We start from the raw sequence: 27,695 nt of genomic DNA, 5'->3' as shown, positions 1-27,695 counted from the left end.
CTGGGCGGCGCCTCCTCGCAGTGAGTGAGGGTCCCCCCGGGGTCCCCACCCCCGGCCCTCCTCCCGTCCCCGCCGCCTCCGGGCCCCCGCCCTGCTCCCGTCCCTGCGGCGTCTGGGCAGCGCCCGCCCTTGCGAGCCAGGGGCCCGCTCGCCGGGGAGTCCGGCCCTGCCCCCCCGGCTTCCTGCGATTCCCCGGGACTCTCGGCTGGCCAGTAACGCAGAAGGTTTATTAGACAACAGGAACCCGGTCTGAAACAGAGCTTGTCGGCATAAACAGGCCCCCTTAGTCAGGTCCTTCTAGGGGGCAGGGAGCTTAGACCCCAACCTTGGGGTTCCCTCCGATTCCCCAGCCAGCCCCAAACTGAAACTCCCCCGCAGCCGACTCACTCCCCCTTCCCCCGGCTCCTCCCCCGTCTTTGTCCAGTTTCCCCGGGCAAAGGTGTCACCTGGCCCAATCCCCCTCCTGGCTCAGGTATCGTCCCTCAAGTAAAGTTACCTCCTGCTCTCCCATCCCCCATGCAGACAGTCCCAGTAAAACTAGACGACATTCCCAGGTCAATCCGCCCCGCTCCCTGGCGTCACACCCCATTGTACAGCTGAGGGGCAGGGCGAGGACGTGACCTGCCCAGACAGGGACTCTGTGGCAGAGCAGGGTCTTGAACCCTGTTCTCTTGAGGGCGGTACCAATGCTATAACCGCAAGGCCAGCCTGCTCCACCTGTTGTGCAGCTAATCACTGGGGGTTCACATCCGCTACTGGGCACATTCCTGACTTCCCTACAGCTGCTTTGTCTAGAGATTTTAAAATGTTCTTTCTAGGCTTATTCCAGGGTCTGTTCAGTCCCCTGTGACCGTCAGCAAAGCTCCCCGTGAGGAGCTGAGTGTCTGTGTGTGTTTGCTTTGTTGCAGCCCGATTGTGCAGAAGATCCGCCACGATTGCGCTGAGCCCTTTGCTGCATTTGAACAGTGCTTGAAACAGAACCAGGCCTCCGTGGTGAACTGCACCGAACACGTCAACGAGTTCCTGCTCTGCGCTGAGCAGGTGAAGCTAATGACTAAAGGTGAATGAAGGCTCAGCTGGAAACTTGAAATCCCCTGTTCATCTCCAGCACGGGCACTCTCCCGGTTAGCCTCCCCATCTACCACCCTCCCCTGCCCTAGAGATTCCTTCCAGGAGTGAGATTGGAGATCAGTGCTCATTCTTTACTTGGCCTCTCTGCTGAGACTGACAGTAAGTGCCAGTTGTAACGGTGGTTCTTGTGGTAGTGACACTTGACCACTAGACGCCCGCCTGACCAGCTAGCTCATTTCACCTAGGTCTCCAAATGGGTATCAGAAGGTAATGACTCTGAGCTGACAGCCATGTGATGAAAAACCCTGACACTTATCAGAGGGGTAGCCGTGTTAGTCTGGATCTGTAAAAAGCAACAGAGAGTCCTGTGGCACCTTTAAGACTAACAGATGTATTGGAGCATCAGCTTTTGTGGGTGAATGCCCACGTCGTCAGACGAAGTGAGTATTCACCCACGAAAGCTTATGCTCCAGCCCTGACACTGCTGCCAAGCCCTTGAGCCATCTTGGTTGCTGCCATGAGTTCAGTCTAACTTTATGAACCAATCTGGAGCAGTGAGTTTATGCAGTAATGTACATCAAGCTTTCTCAGTAGAGTCCGCTTACATTACTACACTGAGCACTTTCTTTCAAAGGATTTGTGCTTTGATGGAGCAGTATTAAAATAAAATCTTATTAAGTCTGTGGAAACCCCTAGAAAGCTACAAAATTACTTATCAGCTGTCTGTGTAAACGCTGTATTCTCGGGACTAGAGTTTCACATATATGCACAACCACTGACTTTCATTCCTGCTGTCTTTCCACAGGGGACACGGAGAACCTTCACCAGGAATGAGACAGGCTTTCCCAGCTGTGGAGCCTCATTCTTATGGTTCCTGGCAGAAAACACAGAATGATACAAGTCCCTGCGCTCTGGCTTTCATCAGTTTCCGGTCACATGCACCTGAACAGTTGGATTCGCAGCAGGACATCAGAATCTGTCGGCATTTGTCAGTATGCTGTTAGTGCCGCCTCTTGTCTCTGCTGGTCGCGCAGCCCTGGACAGCACCATTAATTAATAAGCTACAGAAACTGTATTAAAATGACAATAAAGGCTCAACTCTGCACTGAAATTGAGACCGAAGGCTGAAATTGGTCCTTAACTTGTCCTGTTTACTGTAACATGTATTCTTTCCTACTCCCTGCAATATTTAGGCACAGTATTTCTGCGCCCTAATAAAATAATTCTTAAAGATTAAAGGGCTGGCTCTGCCTTCCTCCAGTTGATATGGGGAGCTGCTGTGAGGGTCTGGCTGACAGCACTGAAATCCAGGTGATAACTGAAGAGAGAACATCAATCTGTTTAGGTCCCAAATTTGAACAGCATCAAAACTATTCCTCACTCCCATTGCTGACAAATGTTCTGGAAGGGCTATAGACTAGCACAGGGGTTCTCAAACTTGGGGTCGGGACCCCTCAGGGGGTCGTGAGGTTATTACATGGGGGGTCGCGAGCTGTCAGCCTCCACCCCAAATTGCGCTTTGCATCCAGCATTTATAATGGTGTTAAATATATAAAAAAGTGTTTTTAATGTATAAGGGGGGTCGCACTCAGAGGCTTGCTATTTGAAAGGGGTCACCAGTACAGAAGTTTGAGAACCACTGGACTAGCATGTCTTATGCTCTGCTTTGGAGCCAGCAGAGGGAGCCTTGTCAGCAGCAGAGCTGTAGGGATATCTAATAACTCGCACTGCACATGTTTGAAATGCTTTACAAAACCTGACCATTGTAGAAACAAGACAACAAACAAATTCCTAAATGCTGGGGAAACATTGATGTTCACCATATGGGGGAGGGGAAACAGGGGACCGGGAAAGAGAGGTTATTTCAAGGTTGCAAACCATGTAGGGGAATTAAAATGACACAAAACACAGTGGATTGTTCTCGTGAGAGGAATGAATTAAGAACAGGAGGTTTGGCCTTGTGAATCTTTTGAGTTCCTCACCCGGCAAAGAGAGCCATCCTGAGCATGCCTAAAGCGGAGGGTGGATGTGCAAGAAACACCATGTCTGCTGGTTAGGGCAGAGTACGGGCAGTTAAGACTCCTGGATTCAATTCCCAGTGCTTCTGCTGTTTTGATTTCCATCCTTGGATGAGTCTCTGCAGTGTTGTGTAACGTGCTGTGTGTGCAACGGGGTTAAGTTCTGCCTCCCGCCGGAAGTGTAAGGCTTAATTTGGGCTCTAAAGTTCTTTGAGATACTCAAACAACAAGGAGTCTGGTGGCACCTTAAAGACTAACAGCTTTATTTGGCCATAAGCTTTCGTGGGTAAAAACCTCACTTCTTCAGATGCTTTGAGATACTCAGAGGCCCTAGAGAAGGACAGCACTATTCCCTCTGATACGCTTATACAGATTCTGCACTCCAACCATTTGGCTTCCTAACAACAGCTTCATGGCTGTGAGCACTAGAAACGTGAGAACTTAGCTTGCCAGGCTGCTGGGGCCGCCCAACAAGTGAGACGGGTAAGGGGCCAGGAACCCAGGCAATGCAACCCTGCTCAGGGAAGTGATCTCTATGCCTTGTATAGAAACAAGGATGTCAGATCACATATTACTTGAGTCCAATATTCTAAATCCCACTGTAATTCTGTAGCATGCTTTAATTTGAGGCAGCCTCCTTTCACATGGGCTCAGCAAGGACCAAGATAGGTTTATCTCTGACTTGGTTCCCAACTATTTCATTCTCCCTGGCCAGGACACATTATTCCTTGTTCGCCTTTCAGCGGAGGCAGGTGGCCAGGTTCCTGCCTTTGAGCATGTGGTGTTTGGTGAACATAATTCGCCATCTTCCAATAGCCCATCTTGGCAGAGATTCCCCTCTCCAGGGAGGTGGTGGCAGATTGAAGGTTGTCTGTTCCAGCTGGCTGACAATGCTGTTGAGCTGCTTGCTGTAACCCTGTTAGCTGCTGTCCTCTACCCCAGAGGTGGCTGCATTTCAGTAGCGATGTGATTTGTGTGTGTGGGATCACTTATAACTAAGGGTATTTTATAAATAAATTAGGCAGGGAGCATTTTTCTGCTTTCATCCCTTTAACGCACTGTGAGCTGCTCAAAGGAAATCCAATTTGCTTAGTGGCAAAGTGGGAGGAAAGTTGGAAGAGGAGGTGATGGCCACTCAGGTTCGGAGTGAATTTAGAGAGAGGCTGCAACTGCCTGTAGAGATGGAAAAATCTATTTTTAGCTGATCCCTTGGGATTATTTATAGCAGCTAGGGTCTCTTTAGTCATAAATATCTGTAGTGGGAAGAGCTTTATTAAGGCCGCAGTTATGCAGGAACGAAGGTGCTTTACATGTTGTTGAAATTGTATTGAAATGTCAGACTGTCAGCAGAAAAGCCATTTTTCATTATGCTTAGGGTGCACTGGGCCCCCTTTTAAGCCCAGCTACGTCTCCTGCTGCTCAGCAGACTGAGCCACTCCATTATTACTTATTCAGAGTCTATTGCTTTAACCACCACGCTGCCAGGCATTTGTCCATGTCAGCTTGCAGCTGATCAGCTGAACCCTGACAACTGGTCACAAAGTCAACCAGTTACTGAGGAACAGGGAGGATAAAATGCAGGGGTTGCCGCCCCTTGTGCCCTGTGTGTTCAGGCTCTGACAATCAAGGAGATTCAGAACCACGTCTTCTGAGGACATCGTAACAAGGCGGTGGTAGGTTTTCTTCTGAATGCAGAATGTACGTCATGCACCTTTGCGTAGACTAGGATCATAAAGCCCTGTGTTGCAGGACTGAGGAAGGAACCTGCCCTCATGGGGCAGAATTGCATAGGTGGCCAGCTTTTAAAAGGTTGCCTTCCCCCAAAGTTATCAAGAACTGCTGGAGGCAGATTCCTGAACTAAATGAACCAATGGCCTCGTCGCATTTGGCAAATCCTCTGTGGAAAGGCAGGGGGCAAATGGTCTTATAAATGAAGATCATCACCCACAGTCCGTCTCCTTTAAAGTTGCACATGCACAGGGACTGGTTGCAGGGAGCATGTGGCATTTTTTCACTCCTTTGACCTGAAGGATTTTTTAGCTCTGCATAGTATTGCACAGCTGATCAGCTGTAGTCTTCGTCATCTGGCTCTGCAGCAGTGGGGTCTCAAATCTTTTCATAGGGTGGACTATAGTTTTATAGAGGGTTTTTTTTTTCATGGCCACCTCCTCTTCCCTTTGCAAACATGTGGGCCATCTCCTCTGGCTGTGATAGAATAAGATCATGGTGCCAGCAGTTGCTGGGATGGGTATGTAACATTAGGGAAGTACCAGTGGGCATCTGGTTTGCTTTAACGCAGTGTAGCAGTTGGAAATAAGAAGGAGCCAGCACCATGGAAGCAGGAAGTGCTCTGAAACATAAGGTATTGGCTCCTGCAAGAGTCAGGGTTCTGGGTTACAGAGGCTAGTGGTCTGATCTGACAATGCAAATTCTATACTCTTACATCCAACTGCTGTTTTTGGGCTGTTCAGGTTGTTTAGTGATGCTTGATTCCCTTCCACAGTGGTGAAAACTGAAACTACTGAGAACCAGAAAATACATGCAACAAAACACAAACATTAGACATCCAGGAAATGCCCATCCTCATTTCCTGTGTCTTAGGACATGGAGAATCTATTGCATAAGGATGCTTACAGCCAAAGAATGGCTGGACTCTGGTACAAACTGCATCCCAAGTCAAGAGAGAATAGACCCATACAAACAACTCCAGGAAGCTGTTAGAAGTTAGAGATGCACCAGTGTTGGGCTGAGCAGTAGAAAAGTCCGTGGGCAGTCAATCAAACCCATACATTCTGCTCCATTGCCAAAGGCTGCAGAGAGGTTCAGCGAAATTAATCCCAAAGGGCCCAAATCAATAAGTGAGTAAGTCTGTGTTTTCCATGGTGGGAGCCTCACAAAAATGGATTTAGAGCCATCTTCTAGTGGACTGGCAATCTTATTGTTCTCATAAACTTAGAACAGACCTGAAATAAATACTCAAACCCTGCAGAATCCACAGATAGGCGCCTAAAAAGCCCCAAGTTCTAAGTTACTTCAGAACCGCTAGAACATTTCTGGCTGTCACAGACATTTGACACATTCTCACTCTGGGGGTTAATTCTATTGGGGTGTTTGCCCTTTAATTCACACACAACCCATCTGTGCCACTGCAATAACAGGCTTCTTTGGAGGCCACACCACAGAGGGCAGAAATGGAAGTGGAAGCTTTATTTCAATAATAATAAATGGAGATATACCTATCTCCTAGAACTGGAAGGGACCCTGAAAGGTCATTGAGTCTAGCCCCCTACTTTCACTAGCAGGACCAAGTACTGATTTTTGCCCCAGATCCCTAAGTGGCCCCCCCTCAAGGATTGAGCTCATAACCCTGGGTTTAGCAGGCCAATGCTCAAACCACTGTGCTATCCCTCCCCCCTTCAAATCATTTCACCTTCCAGCATGGACATTCCTTTCCTCTGCCCAATAATGATCTCTCAACTACCTTGCTGCACTTTGCTTTTCTCCCCTTTCACTTGTTCCGGATTCTTATTTCCAGCCAAGAGGCCGTGTTGGCCGATAGGTATAACAGGGGCCTGGGCGTCAGGACTCCTGGGTTCTGTTTCCAGCTCAACCAATGATTTGCTGTGTGACCTTGGGACTAGCCACTGCACCTTTCTTTGCCTCTGTTTCCTCATCTCTGAAACACATAACACCTGTTTTGCCAGGGAGTAATGAGGGTTAGCTAATTAATGCATGTAAAGGGCTTTGAGGTCCACAAGAGAGAGAAAGCCAAAGATCATTAGTTCAGTTAATTCTTTGCTGTTTTTCCTCTGTTTCCTTTTGATTTAGAACCCTCTGAATATGAAATTAAGTGTGCTGGGAGTCTTGCAGCCTGGTACTTTAACTTCTGTTGAAGTCAAGTTTCCTTTCAAGTGGAACTTTAAAACCAACAAGGTGAATTACACATGAGCCTAGAATGAGGAACTAACAAAAACATCCCTTTAATTTTTCATCCAGAAAATGCTCTAATTTTACACTCTGTTTCTCTTATTTAAAAGAGCCATAAATCAGCATGTTCCTTTGGTGTCGGCAGTCATGGGGAAGATTTAGTACTGCTGGCAGGCCCAGGGCTGACATGGGCAGTGGCAGAGGGTAGAGAGCTGTGCAGAACCACATTCCATTCACACACACGGTTGCTTTACTTGGCTCTCATCCAGCTGACATCGAGTCGCTGCTAGGCATGAGAGAGGCTGCATGGGCAGAGGGGAGCACCCTTGTCTTCTGGTCAACCGTCATCTTGAAAGTGTAGCTAGACACACAGAAAACAAACATGTCTGACCACAAGACTGGGAGTCGGGAACCATTGGTATGTGGGAGCCTTGGGCAAGGCTGACAGCCTCCCTCCCTGAAAACGCCAACTTACCGGGACTCAGCAATGTCACACCTGTGGAGCCACACTAGCCGCCCGAGTCACAAATACCAGAGCAGACGGACAGGAAGGAACAGCCTAGGAAGATGACAGCAAACAAACCAAGAAAGCAGAGGCCTGGGGCATATCAGTAAGAGAACCCCGCAGTTGTGATCCAGTCAGAAACTTTTGGACGACTCAGGAACACGCAGTCCGGGGGGACAGAACTGAAACTCAGCTAGCACTCGATTGTCCATTAGGTGGGAGTCACGCACCAGGAAAAGCCACCGTTTACCAATCCGGGTGATTCAGGGCCAGCTCGGAGGGCACAAAGTGATCAATGACAGCGAGAGCTCACACTGGGGATATCCTGGGATCGTCTCACATGCACAGTTACTCCTCCCGCCCCTTCACATTTACAACAGCTGCTTCCCACTGGCACTGATGTCAACTGGCCCTTTGTCTCTGCTCCAAGCCTCTTGTCATTCCTTGGTGGCAAGAGCTGAGAGTTGCTGCTGCAAAACACATTGGGACAAACTGCAGCCCTTGGGAGCCACAGAAACTACCTGGCAATGCTGATAATACTAAGAGCATCTCTGTCCCTCAGAATGATGCTGAGATCAGCGAAGCAACAGGACTTTGCCTGGCAAATGTGCTAGTTTTTCAGACTATAAGGACTTCAGCTGTTGGTTTGGTGCCTACGGGCTGACTAGCCACTTCTTGATTCAGCACAAGTTCAGACTATGCCAGGGTGAAGTCCTCCTAATTCTCCTAACTGGGGTCAGTCTGTCTGGCCGTGATCTCCTCCTTCAGTTCTTGCAAGTGAATCTCAACATTGGTTCTGAAGCTCAGGTCACTGTCATCTTTTTAGACTCCCTGGCACTAGTGGTCCAGCACCTAGGATAGTTCTTCACATCATTTACCAGTGTCTATGTTCCTATGGGGAATTCAGTTTCTCTTGCAGCTAACTGTAACTGACTCTTGGTGTTGTATTTGCTGGTTCTTTATCAAAGTAAGAACAGCTGTTAGCACTAGTTCCTCACTTCTTGCTCCAGGATGTCTGACCCCAGGGAAAGATGAGGTTCTGATTAAATGTCCCACTGAAGACCTCAGGCCAAATCCCCATGGGATTGCACAGCAAGTAGCTAGATGGACAGGCCTACTTAGATCTAATCTAAGCAGAGTGAAGGTACAGACAATTTGTCTGTTTGTGCTTAGGCAAACTTTAGACTTCAGCTTTAAGTTTGTTTTTATTTCCAAATGTACATGCAAAAACACTGGCACATTACAGCACTGGATCACAACGGGAGCAAGGGTAGGATTTCAGGGGTGACGCTGCCTCCAGCACTTGGAGGAAACATATCAATTTGCACATGGTTCACGGAAACATTTTCTTAAAATTTAATCTAAACTGAGACCATTTCTAGTGCAAAAGCCACCGAAAGAAAGAAAGAAACAGCGCTGGGAGTTTTCAGTCTCATTTCTTATGGGCGGACAGACACACAACAGAGGTGGGAATGGACCAAGTGCAGCAACTCAGGCTGGAAGAAGCAGGGAAAATCTGCTTCCACAGAACTCGCCTGTGGGATGGAGGTAACTCACAAATTGCCAGTTCCCCGGGAGAGGACATTTCCCTTAAACGAAACATCAAAATATCTGTAAACTATTTACACAACTGCCTGGAAGGCAAAAATCATCCACTACTGATGACCGTAGGAGAATCCAGATAAAAAGTATTGTTTTGTAAACAAAGAGGCAAGGGACTGCCCGTGGGTGAATGGCACATTTACACAACTGTATTAATGGGGAAGCAATGATGGTATGAGCTTTATGAAGATTGTGGTTCAGTTATGCACCACTATCTGAGCTCCCTTGACTAAATGGGGAAGTCCTGACAGATGGCAACGCATATTGGGAATGGGTCTCCTGTGCTCCTACAGCTCATGATTATTAATGTTCACAAATGGCTCCCACAGAAATACAGCAATGATAACGATTAGCCTTTTCTTCCTCTCCATTTGAGAAGGGTTTGCATAACTTTGAAACCAGATTGATAAGGCGGGGGAGCTTAGAACCAAAATCAACACTATGTACAGAAACATCAGTGAGCCAGGTTCTCTGATAGCTGCCACACAAACCTAATTGCTGGATTTGCAACTCTAGGAATCAGGGTTTAAACATCCTGCTCATGCCAAGTTATTATTTTCCATTGGAGATGTCCTCTCCTCAATGAGTGTTTGAATAACTGAGGGAAGGCAAATTCTGGAGGCTCTTACTCCTTCCACCAGCCTGCACAAAAAGGGGCTCACAGGGAACCATTTGCCATTTCTGGGGGTGCCAACTGTCCATACAGTATCTGAAACATAAAATACTGGGTGAGCGAGTAAAGAATTTTCTTCTTAAATATCTGATTTAAACTTCCACTCACTCTCTCCTGTTGCTGTCTGTGGCATCTTTTATAAATCTTCTGTGCCATAACCCCAAATCTGCCTGCTAATCTCTAACCCTAAACTGCCCCACACTGAGAGCTTGTAAGAGCTTCATGCTTGGAGAAGAAGTGTTGCTCCTCCCCATCCAAAGAAAGAGTGCGGTCTCTCAGCGGACTCTGGGCATCCTACCTGTTGCCTTCAAAGTCAAGAACAAACTCAGGCTGTTGGAGTGGAAGTGACTTGGCACAGGGCACATTCCAAGATAACACAATTCAACCCTTTCCTCTTCTTGTGTATTTGAGGGAAGCAAAATGGTGGACGGTCCCAGTGAACTGGGTAAATGGTTAGGGGGAGAAATCCCACTCGAGATGGAAACATGTAGGGAGGGGTTTCTGGTAAGAACATGTTTAAATAAGATCTGTTCACACCACTAGTTTTAAAAGAAACAAACAGCCAGTGCAGACAGCATCTGCAGTGTTACAGCTGTGAGAATGTGGTCTTCATTCGACTTTGAATGGATGGAGTGAGCCTCCTTTTAAAGGGAGGGGCGCAGAGGCAGTCGGGAGAGGCCGATACGCCTCTCTAGATGCGTTACTCTCTTCAGGGACATGTCCCTTGGCTTCCTCGCATCATAATAGAGACCAAATAATCTTTTGTTCCTGAAGGTGAATACTGTCCCCAAGCAAAGCCGTTTCCCTCAGGGACCAACCTGTCTTGCATTTCTCCATGGTGTCAGCCATTAAAAAGCCTAAATCACCCCCCTTGAAGGCAGCCTCCAAAATGGCAGTAGTATCAAATAGAGGCATCCTCGGTCACTGGCCTTCCCCAAGGAAAATTAATGTTGTCCCATGACGCAGGCCCAGGAGGGGGCAGGCTGGTGAAAGCCCTCGCAGCGGGGCACAATGGCACCACAAATGGATCAGCTGCACCAAGGTTTAAATAAATGCAGCCGACAGAGGAGATGCTGCTTCCCAGCCTGACTCTGGGCAACGTGGCCAGTCTCGTTTGAAGAATGTAATGCTCTAAAGCATAAACACTGGACAAACCGCTACAGTTACAGCTAAACAACATCATGTCACCCATCTACTTGTGGCTAGAGAAAAGGAGGGGAGAGGCAACGCAGTTGAGTCCTCTGGGCTGTGGAAGGTCCTCATGAATTAGTGCTTATGTGCTTGGCAAACCCAGCTGCCTCTTCCATTGTGCAGGGTTCAAAGAGTTTCTCTGAAGGGCTGTTTCTCCTCCCCACTCCTCATTCTGAATTCAGAACAACGTCTGTCCAAGACACTCACAAAAGGACCAGGACCTTTTCCACGGTCAGGAGGTGAAGTAGGAGCTCTGCATTGAGTAGAGTCGGTCAATGGGGTTACCCACTCGGGCTTGGAGGAGGTTGGCTTCGGCTGTTGACAGCAGGCAGTCTCCCAAGTGGCTGATGCTGTCGCTGTCCATGTCATGGAAAACGCCCTCCGAGTCTAGGGGAGGAAGAAAAGGAAAGTGAGAGAAAGACAATGGTACAAGTAAGCCGGTACGCACAGGTACGCTGTACCCTTAAGACATTTATTGCCAGTACACCATACCGGAAAGACACATTGTCAAGAATGAATTGTAGAGCCCTGCGCGGATACAAATATTTCTCCTCGGATGTGAATATCTGTGGATAGAAATCGGTATTCGCTGAACCGCAGGGCTCTCCTGGGAACCTCAGTGGCGAAAGGAGCAGAATGTGGGGCCGCCGCTCCCAGGAGCCAGTAGCCCGCGCCGGCAGCTCCTCCGGTGTGGCTGTACCACCCCCAGCCCTGTCCTCCAGCGGGGCTGTACAGACCCCAGACAGGAGACGCGGTTGCGTGGAAGGGCTGAGGGTGGGCTGGGGGTGGTACAGCTGGGCTGGAGGAGCTGCCGGCACGGGGCGCTGGCTCCTGGGAGCGGCAGCCCCACATTCTGTTCCTTTCGCCTCTGCAGTTCCCGGGAGAGCCCTGTGGTTCAGCGGATACTGATTTCTATCCACAGATAGCCGCATCCGCAGGTATAAATTTGTATCCACGCAGGACTCTAGTCATGGAACATTTTTTGTGAGGGGGGGCAGGGTCGGGGGGTCGGTACCGTACCGGTAAAAGTTAAAATCTATTTGCACCACTGGAGAAAGACATGAGCACGTCCCACCAGGGGCTCCTGTGTCACCTCTGCCTGACTCAGCACAGAAAAAAGGGGACGATAAAAACAGGGCAATTCTTCACATTGGGTGAAATTTATCCCTGGGCAGAGTCCAACATGAAGTCTAGCCCCCGTGTGACTCCTCACCTCTGGGCAAGGTCTCGCTTGAGCCCCCACTACTCCAGCCCCTCACCCATGGGCAGGGCCTGGCACCATACCTACGCACTCTTTAAGTCCTGCTTAAATCTTCAAATTAGGACGTAAGTGGCACTTGAATGGTGTCTAAGTCTTGTGATGTGCACTGCCCAAGGGGGAGGGGTTGGCGGGCAGTGAGCTAGGACTTGTGCTGGCCATGAATGTCACCCTATGTCCCGGGGTGGCCAAAAATACTGACCCTCCGAGCCACATACGACAGTTTTCAGAAGTTCAAGGGCCGGGGCACTAGGGTGGCCAACTTTCTAACCGCACAAAACCGAACACCTGTGCCCCACTCCTGCCCTGCCCCTTCTCCAAGGCCCCGCCCCTGACCGCCCCTTCTCTGAGGGCCCACTCCTGCCCCGCCCCTTCTCCAAGGCCCCGCCCCGACCGCCCCTTCTCTGAGGCCCCACTCCTGCCTCGCCCCTTCTCCAAGGCCCCGCCCCTGACCGCCCCTTCTCTGAGGCCCCACTTCTGCCCCGCCCCTTCTCTAAGGCCCCGCCCCCACCCTGACCTGTCCCTTCTCTGAGGCCCCACTCCTGCCCCGCCCCTTCTCCAAGGCCCCGCCCCTGACCTGTCCCTTCTCTGAGGCCTCACCCCCTGCTCACTCCATCCCCCCCCCGTCGCTCGCTCTCCCCCACCCTTACTCACTCACTCATTTTTACCGGGCTGGGGCAGGGGGTTGGGGTGCAGGAGGGGGTGAGGGTCCCGGCTGGGGTTGCAGGCTCCAGGGTGGGGCCAGAAATGAGGAGTTCAGGGTGAGGGAGGGGGCTCCGGGCTGTGGGGTGGGGGCTCTGGGAGGGAGTTTGGGTGTGGGAAGGGGACTGAGGGCTGGGGCAGGGTTGTAGGAGGGGGTGCGGAGGGCAGGCTCTGGGACAGAGTTTGAGTGTGGGAGGGGGCTCAAGACTGGGGCAGGGGGTTGGGATGTGGGGTGCAGGCTCCAGAAGGGAGTTATGGTGTGGGGGGGGGCTCAGGACTGGGGTGCGGAAGGGGGTGTGGGGTGCAGGATCTGGGAGGGAGTTTGGGTGTGTGTGGGGGCTCAGGACTGGGGCAGGGGGTGCAGGCTCCGGGAGGGAGTTTGGGTGTGGCAGGGGGGCTCAGGGCTGGGGGTTGGGATGCGGGAGAGGGTGCGGGGTGCGGGCAGCACTTACCTCAGGTGGCTCCCGGGATGCAGCCAGCATGTCCCTCGGCTCCTAGGCATAGGAGCAGCCAGGCGGCTCTGTGCTGCCTCCGTGCGCAGGCGCTGCCCCCCGCAGCTCCTATTGGAGGTGATTCCTGGCCAATTGGAGCTGTGGAGCCAGTGCATGGGGCGGGGGCAGCGAGCGGAGCCCCCCTGGCTGGAGCCAGAGGGACATGCTGGCTGCTTCTGGGAGCTGTGCGGACCCAGGTAGGGAGCCTGCCAGCCCCACCAACCAGATTTTTAACAGCCCAGTCAGTAGTGTTGACCAGAGCCACCAGGGTCCCGACACCCTGCCATCCTACGGGACATGTCTGCCAGGGCTCAGGGCTTCAACCCTGCAGGAGGCGCCGGACTGGGCTCGAGGCTTCAGCTCTGCGGGGATGGAGGGGTCGTGGGGTTTGAGCCCTGCAGGGAGGGGGGTCTTGGAACTTCAGCCCCGCGGGAGGCCCCTGACTGGGCTTGGGGTTTCAAGCCCCATTCCTGCTGAAGCCCTGAGCCCTGGCACATGTGCTCTGCAGGGCTGAAGCCCCAGCAGATGCCTCCCGTGGGGCTGAAGCCCTGAGTCGCCCCCTCCCCGCTGGGCAGAAGCCAGAGGTGATGCATGAGGGGGACACATGGGATCACTTGCCCCGCCCAGATTTTTTCCAGGATTTGCGTACCTTTAAATTGTTCCCCCCCCCCCTCCAGCAGGCACCAGCCGTCTCTGGCAGAAGGCCCTAGCCCCACCACCCCGCCGCAGGGCAGAAGCCCTGAGCTCCCCCCCAATCTGGTTGGTGAAGAATGGAGTTGGGGGGGGTTCTCTCCTTCATGGGCACCTTCTCAGCTTTGAACCACAGAGGCATGAGACACAAATTACCCCTTAAATCCTCCGTCATCTGTACAGCGGCCACGTCCTGACTGGTGTCTCTTTCTGCGCTGGTTGTGGTGGGCATGTGTCAGACAGTAATAACAGTGGGACTGGGTCCGACCACTCCAGGCTGCGGTTTGAGCTCAGCTCTGGCGCTGAGTCACATCAGCCTCCTCGCCACCCGCTTACCGTAGGGATGCAGATGGTCTCCTGGCAGCTGGGGCGGCGTGAGCCCTTGTCGGTACAAGTCTGTGCTGTAGCTGTTCTGATCCAGCGGCAGCAGCTGCTGCTGGGGAATCCTGGGATAGGGGACCATGAGCCCATCTAGTCCGTGAACACTTGCTCCATCTAATGTGGAATCAATGGAACAGGTGGAAGCAGTGGGTACAGAATATGAACAGAGTAAAATCCATCCTGGTGATATGTTATGATGTGTTATACTGCAGTAATGCCCACAGGCCTCTGTCAGGATCAGGCTCCATTGTAACGGGCCCTGCAGATCACATGGGGCTCTGCACAAACACGCAATAAAAGACTGTTACTTTGGGCCAGATTCTGTGTTCGGTTACTTTGGCGTAAATTGAAAGTGACTCCACGGAAATCCATGGATTTATTCTGGATTTACACCTGTGGAACCAAAGCCAAAGATTTTCAGAAGTGACTAGTGAATTCTGGGTGCCCAACTTGAGACACGTGAAAGAGACCCGGAAAGGGCTGAGTTCCTGCCCTCTGGAAATTGGGCCCTTTTTAGGTATCTCAAGATGAGCATCCAAAATCACAGGTCACTTCTGGAAATCTTGTCCTGCCATCAGAGTGTGGCGAAACGGCTTGTGACAAGGCTTTTACGACGGGTCCATATTGTCAAGTGATTGAGTCTACCTCTGTTGGATTCTTTTCACTGTCATTAAGGTGCTGTGAAGAGAAGGGGCTGTTAGTGTGGGAACATGGGACCCTTAATCCTGGAGTAAAAGGTCAAATGGCCATAAATTAAAAATTGGTTTTGTTATTTAAAAGCTAAACTGAAGAGAATCCGAATTCACCAGTTGGTAAAAGAACTGACCTCCTGTTGCGTAGTCAGAAACCACTGACATCCGATGTACTGAAGCATTCAAAAGTCACACTTAATAATGATAATTTTCACTCTCCACTCTCCTACTGCTCCTTCCTTACATCCTTACATTGTGGAATCTCCATCTCTGGAGATATTTAAGAGTAGGTTAGATAAATGTCTATCAGGGATGGTCTAGACAGTATTTGGTCCTGCCATGCGGGCAGGGGACTGGACTCGATGACCTCTCGAGGTCCCTTCCAGTCCTAGAATCTATGAATCTATGAATCCGAGGACTAAAAGAGATTTATAAATCCTTGTGACACCCTATGAACTAGGTTTATCATCATTGTACAGATTCTGAGGCAGAGAGAGGGGAAGTGCCTTGCCCCAGGTCTCAAAGGGATGCTAGTAGAGCAGGGACTGAAACTGTGGAATTCCAAGTCCCAGCCGTGTGCTTTATGCATTACACCAGGTGTCCCCCCGACCGTCTGCCAGGAGCTAATCTAGACTTTTCCCTTTACTTCCTCTCCCCTCAGCTGTGCCAGCGTATCTCAGCCCTGCCTTGCAGCGCCCCTGCTCTTTCAGCACAGCTCTGCCGAGCCCCCTCAGTCCCAGATTGCCTCCCCCCTGGGCTGTTGCAGGGAGCTGATCCCAAGGCTCTGCCACGCCTCACCTTCACTGTCCTCATTGCTCTGTCTGCTGCTGCGGCCAGTCCCACGGCCGGTCCCTAAACGCGGGTTGCCCAGCTGCTCCTGCTCCTGCTGTTGCTGCTGCTGCTGCTGCCTGCGAGCGATCTTCTTCATCTGCCAGGAGAAGCAAGCAAGGCCCTAAGTTCGCATGAAGGGTCTGGCTGGGGTAATGTGCTGCAGTTAACTCCCTGCTGGGCAGCTGCCTTTCCCCTCCCTAGTGAAGGAGCAGTGCAGATATCACACAGACACTCGTCCTGAAGCGCAGAGAGCCTCACTAGGGTTTCATGTTGCCCTAATAGGCCCTGGGAAGCACAGAATATCAGAGCAAAGTGCACACCAGCCATGGCCTCAATCCACCCCTATGTGCCGCAGTCTGGGAGCAGGGTCTTATCACCAGCTCCACACCAGTTGGGGAGGCCCCCTGTGTAGGGGGGATTCTCAGAGAGCTGTTTCTGCCCTGTTAGACTGCCAGAACGGTGCAAAGGGCCTCAGTGCAATTGAGAATCCGGGCCACCGAGCTTGGTTCCGATGAGAGAAGCAGTCACTCACCTTGGCTCTTTGATTCTGGAACCAGACCTGCACCACCCGGACCGTCAGGCCTGTCTCAGCTGCGAGGGTCTCTCTCACCTACCCGCAGAGGGGAGAGGAGTTGGAAAAGGTGAGTTAGAGCTTTGTTATATTGGAAAACGATCAACTCAGCTGATGGGTAGAACAGTGTCCCTACCTAACCTTGTGCAGTGCACCTGCCCTTTCCAGATCCTTCCTAGAAACTCACACCGGCTGCAAATCTACCCTGCTGCCTATAATGAGTCATGCTGACTTGAACTCCTAACTTCTGTGTTTTTGTCTGTCCTAGGATTGTAAGTTCCTCCGAGAAGCTGTCCCTTCTCAAGAGTTTAGAAAATGACCGGCACAGAAAAGTATCTAAAAGGAGGAATCTCTCACTCCCTAGCTCCTGTTTACCACATCACTTCTGTCATTACTCTGAACCCCCCAAGGTAGGCAACTTGTCTTTCTATTCATCTGCACAGTACTATAAACACCTGACACTATCTAGAGGAGAAAGAGAACAACGGATGCTGCTGTCTATGAAATGGCTCAGAGTGGGCCTAGTTCACCTCGTGCCATCATTCACGCCAGTGGAAAGTGGGTGTGAAACGCTCCCAGATCAGAAGGCACCCACTTTGCCCTGGCGTAAGTGACAGCACAAGATGCAAGGCAGTGGAACATCTGGCCCAGTGTGTGCATCTCCTCTCTAACCATCTGCACTGAAATGAAAACAAGCTGGCTGCCAAGCTGTGCTGAGGCTTAAAGCTGCAGTGCAGAGAGACAGCTGGCATATAGCCACGGTATATGCGCCACGCTGCTGCTGGGCCGGACGCACGGTCAGAAGGGAACCTGGTCTCTCCCTGCTCCCCTGGGGTGTGTTCTGGAAGCGCTTGCTTTGCAGCCCAGCTGGGAGCGTGGAGGCAGGACTCTGGGCTCTGAGGCCATAGGACTACAGGGGGGTTTACGGGCATAAGAGCCGGGCGGGGACTCTGGCCCAGGCAGTGAGGAAGCTCCCTCCTGCACTCTACCTTTCTGCAGGGTTTGGAGGAAACCTCAAAGGAGGCCTTGAAAGCCCGTCGCTGCTGAGTGGTGAGGATGGTGCGTGGGCGCTTGGAGCGCTTGTGGTCCTTGCCTTCCTCGCTGCCTCTGCCGTGGGAGTGGCTGCCATCCTCATCCTCGCTTTTCACTGGAAGGGGAACCGTTCGCTGTTACTGCCACTGGCAGGCCGGGGCCTCTCTGGCTCAGCTGCTGTAGCAGCGAAGCCAGGAAATTTCCTCCCCTTTCAGGTCTTTGGTCCCTTACGTCCTCAGCAAGGGCCAGGCCCACAAGGGCTCCGGTCCTGAGACACGGTGCATAGAACCAGAGAGGCCCATCTAGCCCAGTATTATTCCCCACTGGCCACCCCAGATCAGACCAATGGGCCTTTCTAGCCCAGTATCCATCCACCCCGACCCTTCAGATCAGACCACCAGTGTCCCGCCATTCACTCCCTCCCTGCCACTCTGGATCAGACCAAGGGACCATCGGTCTAGTCCAAGGACCTGGCTCAGACAGTGGTCAGGGGACAGATGCTTCAGAGGACACAGACTGGACCCCTTCATGGGCATCCCACATCTCCCAATCTTACAGCCCTGTCCCCTGGGGACCAGGCAGTATCCCTGCAACACCCTACATTAGCTGTGCCGTGAACCCCAGGGCTGAGGGGGCTGGTCCCCTGACCCCCTCATTCCCAGCCCTATGAGGGGGGTCCACTCGCCCCAGCCCCTCCTTCCCCATTGGCCCCGAGGATGTAGGCCTCCTGTGGCCCCTCACCAGACTCAGTGGGCGCAGGGCTGATGGCGCTCAGCATCTCCTTCTCCTTCTCATAGTCGCTGCGGCACAGCAGCTGCCCCTCCTTGAGCACAAACTCGTCCCCACGCTGCAGACGCCGCTCGCACTCGCAACAGAAGAAGCAGTGGACGTGGTAGACGTTCTCCAGCACCCGCATGATGAACTCAGACGGGGCAATCGCCTTCAGGCAGCTGCTGCACTTGGTCTGGAAGAGCCTGTGTGGCCAGGGAGGGAACAAAGCAGTCAGACAGGGCCTAGGGGTTAGGGCTAAGGGGGCAGTGGGGCTAGGAGGGAATCAGGGGGGTATTGGAGCTATGGGAAGTATTGGGTTGATAGGGATAACACCTAGATACGGGAGTGGTTTAAGGGGGTCCCGGTTATGACTGGGGCTTCACTAGTCGGAGCAGCGGCTCAGGGTGAATGTTGTTCTCCTCTAGATACGGACAGGCGCTGTGATGCCATGGTGCACATGCCTGCATTGATAACTGGAGCGGGTAGAGCAGATGTACGAGGCGTCAGGAGTCCCACCAGTCCGGGGGCTCCGCAGCAGCTGGGAAAGGCTCCAGTTCTCCCATGCGGCGGGGAGGACAGAAAAACAGCAGCACCGGGTGCTCTGGGGGCTGACACAGGCCCAAGGCCACTGAGGCAGGGTCGGGCTGGGCCTGCCAGGCGGCTGTTCTGAACAGGATGACAGAGAGCAGGTGAGTTTGGGTTACCAGCTCAGTGACCTGGGGAGGGGGAGAGGTTGGGGCGTGGGAAAGGGCCCAGGGAAGCACCACAAAGTGGAATATGGAAACCAGGGGCCAGGTCATCAGCGTGTATAAAAGGCCGTTGGTGGAGTCAAAGGAGCTGTGCCCACTGACCTTCGCTAAGGATCCGGCCCTACAGGTATCATAAATAACCCCTAGATGGGTAGTGGTTTCTCTGGGCTAGGTCCACTGCTCCTGGCCCATGCTGCCCCTGACTTCCCCAGCCAGCTCTGCAAGGAACACGGCCTGCCCGGCCTTTCAACCCCTGTGGAGTCAGCGCCCACGCTGCCCTCCTTGGTGTGGCTGTCCCGAGTGCCTCTTCTGCTCTTGAATGAACTTTGCTGGAGGCTCATTCAGGGCCAATACATCTCACTCTATTCAGGCCAGTGGAGTCAGTGAATGCAGCCTGAGAAGCCCCCAGGGACCATGCTGCCCGGCTCAGTCTGTTAGTGTGGTCTCAGCAGGTAGGGCTTCCTTCGAGACCCCTAAACTCATTTTAATAACGTAGTCCCCGGGGACTGTACGGATCCGGCACGGGGAGCCCCGGAGGAGGCTGTTTGTGCCCCTTGCGGCATCCTGAGAAAGAAATAAACAATCGCTGAGTGCCCGGCGTTCAGAGCAGATGGTTCTGATGAAGTAATTTGGGATCTAAACAAATGTGAGCACGGTGGCTGCCGGCTGACAGCTTCTATTTAGCCACTTGACAAGAGAAAGTAATAAAATGGGGATTAATTAGGCTGTTGTTTAAACACACAGGATCTTCCCCACCAGCAGGGAACTCATAAACTGGGATTGAGAACAAGACTGGGTTAATCCTCCTGGCAAACTCTGCGGAGCGGGATGGAGAGGATTACAGGGGAGAGCTCATCCCTTCCAAATACCACCATGGAGTTGTGCTGCGCGATGGCCTTCGCCTGAAGTGGCTGGGACATTCCAGCTGGAGCCACGTGGGATTTCTTGCTCTCTCTCCTTCTCTGTCTGTGTTCCTCTCCATCTCTCTCTGCATTCCCCCCCCCCCCCCCCCGGTCTTTTTGTGATTCATGTTTTACTTTAAAAAATTGAGTTTGAAATAGAAGTAGGGTGACCAGATGTCCCGATTTTATAGGGACAGTCCCGATATTTGGGCCTTTTTTTTATATGGGCTCCTATTACTCCCTACCCCCTGTCCTGATTTTTCACACTTGCTGTCTGGTCATCCTAAATAGAAGTTCAGTATAAAGAAAAACGCTGCCACTGAGTCACGTGTTTAAAAACCAAACCCACACCCACACACTGCCCCAAAGGAGCAGGTGGGATGCGTGCTCCATGCACAGTCCCAGAGGTGGGCTGCATACAGATCTGTTCCTCTCTGACACCAGCACCCCGTGTGGCAGGCGGAGGTGAAAAGACAAAGTAAACCCTTCCGTGTTAACTGTGATCTGTGATCAGTTACAAGCATGTGACTTATTACCGAGTAACAAGTTATTTATGGTCCTAGAATTTAAGCCCAGAAGGGACCTTATTGTTGATGTAGTCTGACGTCCTGCATAGCTAGGGTGACCAGACGGCAAATGTGAAAAATCGGGATGGGGTGGGGGGGGGTAATAGGAGCCTATATAAGAAAAAGACCCCAAAATCGGGACTGTCCCTATAAAATCGGGACATCTGGTCACCCTAAAGCACAGGCCAGCCAATTTCACCCAGGGTGTCCTGCAATGGTCTGTGGTTAGGTTAGAGCACCTCTCTTAGAAAGACACCCAGACTAGGTCTACACTACCCGCCTGAATCGGCGGGTAGAAATCAACCTCTCGGGGATCGAATTATCGCGTCTCATCGGGACGCGACAATCGATCCCCGAATCAATGCTCTTACTCCACCAGCGGAGGTGGGAGTATGCGCCGTCAACGGGAAGCCGCGGAGGTCGATTTTGCCACCGTCCTTACAGCGGGGTAAGTTGGCTGCGATACGTCGAATTCAGCTACTCTATTCGTGTAGCTGAATTTGTGTATCTTAAATCGCCCCCCCCCCCCCGTAGTGAAGACGTAGCCCCAGTCTCCATTTATAGACTCCAAGTGATAGAGAATCCACCACATCCCTTTGGACACTGTTCCAATGGCTAATTACTAGCTAATTACTTATTTCCAGTTTGCATTTGTCTAGTGGCAGAGCCCAGCCACTGGATCTTGTGATGCCTTTGTGTGCAGAAGAGTGCTCTAGTACTGGTTGTGGTAACTGTAAAAAGGCAGAGCAGGCGTCACTGAACGTTCCCATCCTGTCGTCTGGAATTAGATCTCAATGCAAACTACCCTAACTATTAAATGCAAAGGCTCTCCACTGTCTCCTTGGTTTGCAGACTTTCCCTCCTGGGCATGGGACTTATTTGTGTATGTGCCACACTTGAGACCAAATCTCCATGACATGAAGATTCTTGGGTCTTTAGCAAGACCCAAGAATCATGTTTAGTCTCAGCTAGTTCTTCCCAGGAGCAGCAGGTCCAGTCACACTCCTGTAACATACCCCAACCCTACCATTCTTGTGCACCCAGACAGGCGGGCTTTTAGAAGGTGAGGGATGGGTCCAGCATATGGCTAGGGCTACAGACATAACAGTTGAAATATTAGGAATTCAGGAATTATTAGGAATACAAGCCACTCTGCAGGATAGCTCTCCCTCCTGACTCCCATTAGTCCGAAGCAGGGATCCTGCCCTGAAAGAGGGTTTAGTTCTTGTACAAATCCTTAAATACTTACCATGACAGCTATGGAAATTTCCATTATCCAGAGAAATATCTAAGCTATTTTTTAATCCTTGTTCCGTCCATGCCTTTGACCTCAATGATATGCCGTGGCAATGAGTTCTGCAGGCTAATCGTTGAGTATTGCTTGGGAGGGGCAGGGAAAGAGAAACTTCCCGACATAAAACTTGCTTTGGGCTTGATCCTGCACGGGACAGGGTATGGTAGAGATAAGCACAAGGTCAGGTGAATGTCCTGAGTGTGCAAATGCATGTGTTTGTGTGTGTGCACTGGTTTTAAATGTGAAAGCTGTGAGAGATACTAGGTGGAGCAAAGATACCTGGAAACAGATGTCAGGGAGAAGAGGCCTGCCCATCCCCAGATTCCCTATAGGTGCAAGCTAACTAGCTCCTTTACCCTACTCCTATTAGAACGAGGCAGTCAGCGAGTCTTGTCTAAAGACCCCTTCAGGTGCTGGCCATCTCACCTGGATTTCATAGGATGGGCTTCCCAGCTGTGATCAGTTGAGGGATGCACAGCTGCTGTAACATAACTCAATCTCACATAGGCACTATGAGCCCCACACCCTCCCTCTCCCAAGCTAAGCCCTGAAAACAAATCTGCTCTGCTTTGTACTAATTGAAGAAAACATTCAGCAAGCAGCTCATAAACACGGTGTCAGCTCGCATTACACAAAATTAAAATTCTCAGCCCCTCCAACACTAGGAATTCCTAAAGAGGCCGGTTTTAATATCGCCTGAATCCATTTAAGTCAAGGTAATATTGTTTGGGTTGTCATAGGAACAGAATACATCTCCGTTGCAGCCAGTATTCTGAGAGGAGGGAAGGGCGGCTGCGGTGGGAACATGGTTGCATGGCGTCTGAATGCAGCTGCCCCGGGAAGCCACATGGGGGGATGTTGCAGATACTAATTGGGCTTCCAGGTTCATTACTTGAAGTGAATTTAGCGCCAGCAAAGGTGCTGGATTGACAGCCCTGGGTGTGTCCACAGAGAGGGAACAGCCCAGCCAACTGCAGGGAGAGCTTCCCATCCACCACGAACATCTCCCACCTCCTTTGGAAGAACGCACCCAGTGCGAGGAGTGAGTTTAGACCCCATGCTCCAGTCAGTCCTTGGGCTCTCTGCTGAGGCAGCCAACGAGGAAGCAGTGTGATGCTAACTGTGGTAGTGGCCACTTGTTCAACAACCAAATTGTTTCACATGCCCTAGGGCACAAACCGGCATTCAGATCATAATAGCTTTCATCCACTACTGATCTGCGACCACATTTGGATTAGTCACCTACTCCAGGCCAAAGGCTCGATGTCCGATTTCCAATCCTCTAAGCTATCCTGTCCCCCACATTTTCTGGCACTGACAAACTACGGGGACAGGTGCATTAGCCATTGAGGCTGTACTACAATCAAACTCCCAGAAAGAAGGCCGATGTGTTAGATGGGTCCTACCCACCCTTGACAGATACCTGAGAGGTCGGTCTTTTTCTCACACTTTGGCAATGCTCATGCAGCTAGTCATGCCAAAAAGTCTCATTGAAGAAGTATAACTGTGATGCCGGGTAGGTAGTTGGTGTGCAGAGATCACTGCCCATCATGCCGACCAATATTGTCTCACTGTTTCTTTGTAATCCCTGCCTGTATTCACCTATTGTTTCTTATCTTATATTGTAAGTTCCTTGGGGCAGGAACAGTCTTTTTGTTCTATGTTTGTACAGCACCTAGGCACAACGGGGTCCTGGTCCGTGCTACAACAATACAAATAATAAATAACAATAATTAATTGAACTGACAATTGGCATGAGGTTGTTTGTTTGTGTGAAACGCCCATGACAGGATCAAGCAGCTACATAAACCTCACGCTTTGCTGCACTTGTTGAAAACGCATAAAGGAATTAAACGTTGGATTATGCTTGCATGTTGCTTAGCAGACAAAAGCGTTGCTCCTGCTGCATTTGGTCACTAGCAGGGAACTGAAGTTTTTCAAGTCAAACATTTCACTGCAGTTTAGGTCTCAGCTGGAATCAGAGGCCAAAAGTTTGAGAAGAAAAACGTGGTGTCTTCAAATTTGGACCCAAACCTCAACTTTCCTCTCTAAACTCCATAATGCCCCCTCTCCATTGAGTGATGGGCCTGTGTGGGGAGAGCGAGAGACAGGGACAGAGGCAGTCACTGCTAACTGTTTAGGTAGTTTGAGCAGGTGTATTCATTCACCAGCTGTCACAGTTCAGAGTGAGCTGTACCTTTGATCCCTCAGTCAGAGTATGTCTACACAGCAATTAGAAGTGCGACTGCAGCATGTTTAGACGTACTTGACCTAGCTTTGATTTAGCTAGCCCAGGTATGTCTATACATGCTACAATCACATCTCCTGATTGCAGTGTAGACATACCCTTCAGACTCTTCATAGGCACCCTTTCCAGTGACAGGCCCAGGGCCTGCATTTCTCTCAGTGATTCACCCCACTTTTAGGCTGGGTCTCCAGGGCACAGCACCCTTGTTTACCAACCATGTTTCCTTGGCAGGTCCAACTGAGTTTGGCCCCTTCTATAGACTCCCCTTTGGGAGCTGTGTCCAGGAGGTAAATGCAGTGACACCCACAACAAAGCATTATTTATTTTATCCATAGGAATATAGCAACCAGAGAGAAAAGGATTTAAACAACAAAAGGGCTACAGGCTGAGGTGGGCTCAAATTAGCTCTGATACCCTAGGTCTTCAGGGAACCGGGTTACCAGCTGCATCACTGCAGACCTTGCCTCTGTGCATCAGGGTTGCTGTCTTAACTGTTTCCAAGTTCTTTATTTAAGGTTTCCTGCTTGAAGGGCCCTGTCCCTTTCCCACTTGGAGACAAAACAAAAGACCTTGACACCTGTCTTGTCCATTAAGCACCAGCAACTAGGCTATCTACAGCCATTGATCTCGGTTCCTACAGTGTGCAAAAGCCACCCGGGACTGAATTAACTCTGCAAACATGTAGCAGACAGAATGGTAGTAATCCAGTAGACAGAGGCACATAACATTTGTAAAGTTAATACAGATATCGATCACCTTTTTCATACCTGCTCAGCCTGCATCAAATTCATTAATTCTACAAATGGTGGAATTTGTGTTTCCTGCTGGAAAAGGAGCTGTGTTAAAGGGGCATGGAGGAGAGACTGCTCTGTGGAACAAGTGTCTGTGGATGGTGGGCAGGGAAGCCGGCTCACACTTGGGAAAATCTGCTCTGAAGAGCTACATGGAACAAGCATCTGGGTCAGGCAGAGTGTCTGCTCAAAGTTTAGCGGCAAGAGAGGCAGACCTGGGATGGTCGGCCTGACCCTTGTCAGCCCTTTCCTCACACCTACTCTGCAACACTCTACGGGGAGCAGCAGCGCAGACAGGGGCCGGTGCTTGCTGACAGAACAGGAGGTTGATAAATTGCCTCTTAGAAGGTACACCTGTACCAAGGCATTTGCTCATAGGCAGCAGCTGTACCATCCAGACAAGGACAAAGACACATCAAGCCCACGCTGGAAGGCTGCTGTCCGACAGCTCGACCCTCCATTTTGTGGTCAGGGCAGACATCAGCGGCTGAGCGAGCTGTCACTGTGTAGTTGAGAGCTATCACCGAGAGAGCAGCCCCCTGGGAAAGCATGTGTGGCCGAGTCACCTACTAACATACTACAATGCAGCGCTGAGTCCCACTGCAGGACCATAGGAATTGCCAGACGGGATCAGACCAATCTAGCCCAGAGTCCTGTCTCCAGTAACGGCCAGCACCACTTGCTTCAGAGGAAGGTGCAGGAAACCCTTCAGGAGCTACAGGGTGGGTAATCTGCTCCCCATTAAGGTCTCATCCTGACCACTACTCGTTAGCGATTGGCCTAAGATTTCATGCCTGAGGTTTTCTATCCCTATGAAAATACCTGTTAGCATTAATTATTGTAAGTCTGGATATTCTTGTTATCCTTAGAAATGCCCACTGCTCAGTTCTTGGCCTCAACTACATCTTGTGGCAATGGGTTCCGCAGCCTAATTACACACTGTACGACAAATGATTTCCTTTCATCAGTTGTGGATTGGCCAACCATGGCTCATGCTTCCGTTACCAAAGTGTGCAGTGTGTATGATCACTGGGTGGAACTCCAGAGACCCCTTTGGAGGGGCATCAGCTTCCCCACATGCCGTTATCTTTCTGCCTCTGTTCCCAGAGTAAAATCCTCCATGAAGCTATGTTGTGTGTCATTTACAAGAAATTAGAACCCTGAGACCCAGCGTCCCCGACCTGCTGCTGTCACCTCCCCTCACAGTGGGTGCAATACACTCCTTTACAGAGGGCCTATGCACTGGACTGAAATGGCACTTAACTGGTGCAGAGATGGATTTTGCTCACCGTAAGGTGCAGATCTGGCTGCATTCTACATTCCCATTTTCCTTCAAACAAACAATCAACATCCTCTTCTGCAGCGCTGAGCTGCTCCTATCCCCACCCTTTACAATTTGCTTTTGAATGACAGGCAAACTGTTCAGTCACTAAAACAGCTGAGAGAGACTTGGAGTTTAACTAATTTTCCCTAGGAAGTTTAGCAAAAATTTCTAACCATGCCATGGTAGGGGAGAGAGGTGACTGTTGCAAAAAAGCATGGAAGTTGGATGCTAGAGAGAGACCCCCTCAGCTGCAAAATTCAGTGCCAGATTTCACACACCCTAGAGTTCAGGGGTGCTTTTGTTTGGGTATTTGGTCCGAGTTCCCTCTATTCATCTCTTTTGAACTGCATAAGTCCCAGAAAAGTCTGATATCTTGTTTCTATTTCCTTCTACGGCAGGTCATTGATACGGTTTGCCTCTTCAACAGAATATTTGGGAAGGGTTTACAGAGACCAACTGTTTTCAGATATTTAATAGACTCCATCATCTATCAGATTCAAGTGCTAGTAAAATACCGCAACTCCCTAAGCAGCCCATTAATCCCTACAGAGCCAGACCTGTCGCTCTTGGGGGTACCGTTCTCCTTGCAGACTGCTTTGGAGAAGGAATCACAGTCAGAGCGAGGGCTCTGCCCCTCAAAGCGACTCCAGATGGGGCTGAGCTGAGCAGCAAGTTATTGAGCAGTTCTCTGACCTGTTGTGTGGCAGCACGGAGGGCCCTGACCCAGGCCTGGGAAGGGTAATTTGGAGCGTATAAGATTGTACCAGTGGGATTAAAAGGTGTTAATGAAGCAAGGGCTAAGGCGGCCTTGAAAGCCACAAGGCCTGTGCTTCATGAAGCCGGCTTATTTAGTTAGGGTTTAGTCAAAATGAAGCAGTCCTGGCTTAAGCAAGGTCTGTTTACTTAACGCTGAGCTGCAAAATCCATCGTAGCCGTCTGAAATATTGAAGTGGAACTTGTAAAGCCCCTTTCCAGATTTCACGCCGGGCTAGGAGCAGGGGGGTGGGACACACGGGGTGGAATAAGGCGGCGCTGGAAATACAATATGCTCTTTCATTCCAAAGAGTTTATTTCACTCACACCACAATAGCAGGGTCTTCCCTCAATGATATGGGGTGGGTGGGGAGGGGTTAAGGGGCAAAATTCCCCTCTGCTTCATTTCGATGTCATGTTAGCAATGCCTAGGCCAGAATGAAGGAGCAGTTTGGGGGAGACTCTCATTTCCTCACGGATCTTTCCCCCCGGGGCATTTGTCGGCCTCTCTGGAAGGGACACGCAGGGGTTCTCCTCTAGAAAGGGGCCCTCGGGTCCTGGTCACACCCAAGCCACAGTTAATTAAGCCAGTTCTCTCACTGGTGAGAATTTCAGCGCAGCAGGCCCCACACAGCCCCTCTTCCTGTCGGGATCTGTGCAGC

The 27,695-nt window shown here is 51.0% G+C and overlaps 2 protein-coding genes across 2 annotated transcripts in view; one reads left to right on the top strand and one right to left on the bottom strand.

The window, feature by feature from the left end:
• CHCHD5 (coiled-coil-helix-coiled-coil-helix domain containing 5) overlaps positions 1 to 2,304 on the top strand; it is a 2,676-nt gene extending 372 nt beyond the window's left edge. Inside the window, exons 3-4 of the mRNA XM_024212556.3 lie at positions 909 to 1,060; positions 1,877 to 2,304. Of these exons, the coding sequence (XP_024068324.1) occupies positions 909 to 1,060; positions 1,877 to 1,905 (181 nt within the window). The 3' untranslated portion in view covers positions 1,906 to 2,304. The remainder of the gene's footprint in view (positions 1 to 908; positions 1,061 to 1,876) is intronic.
• Positions 2,305 to 11,219: 8,915 nt separating this feature from the next.
• Positions 11,220 to 27,695, bottom strand: part of LOC112115473 (LIM homeobox transcription factor 1-alpha-like) — a 57,292-nt gene continuing 40,816 nt past the window's right edge. Inside the window, exons 3-8 of the mRNA XM_024212550.2 lie at positions 18,377 to 18,609; positions 17,593 to 17,750; positions 16,565 to 16,642; positions 16,000 to 16,129; positions 14,465 to 14,623; positions 11,220 to 11,374 (exon numbers count right to left, since the gene is read on the bottom strand). Coding sequence (XP_024068318.1) covers positions 11,220 to 11,374; positions 14,465 to 14,623; positions 16,000 to 16,129; positions 16,565 to 16,642; positions 17,593 to 17,750; positions 18,377 to 18,609 — 913 coding nt within the window. The remainder of the gene's footprint in view (positions 11,375 to 14,464; positions 14,624 to 15,999; positions 16,130 to 16,564; positions 16,643 to 17,592; positions 17,751 to 18,376; positions 18,610 to 27,695) is intronic.

This window comes from Terrapene carolina, unplaced genomic scaffold, assembly GCF_002925995.2.
Source record: "Terrapene carolina triunguis isolate 2854851 unplaced genomic scaffold, T_m_triunguis-2.0 Scaffold833, whole genome shotgun sequence".
Classification (NCBI taxonomy): domain Eukaryota; kingdom Metazoa; phylum Chordata; order Testudines; family Emydidae; genus Terrapene; species Terrapene triunguis.
Note: the sequence above shows the minus strand (reverse complement) of the source record. Positions and strands in the feature narration are given on the sequence as shown.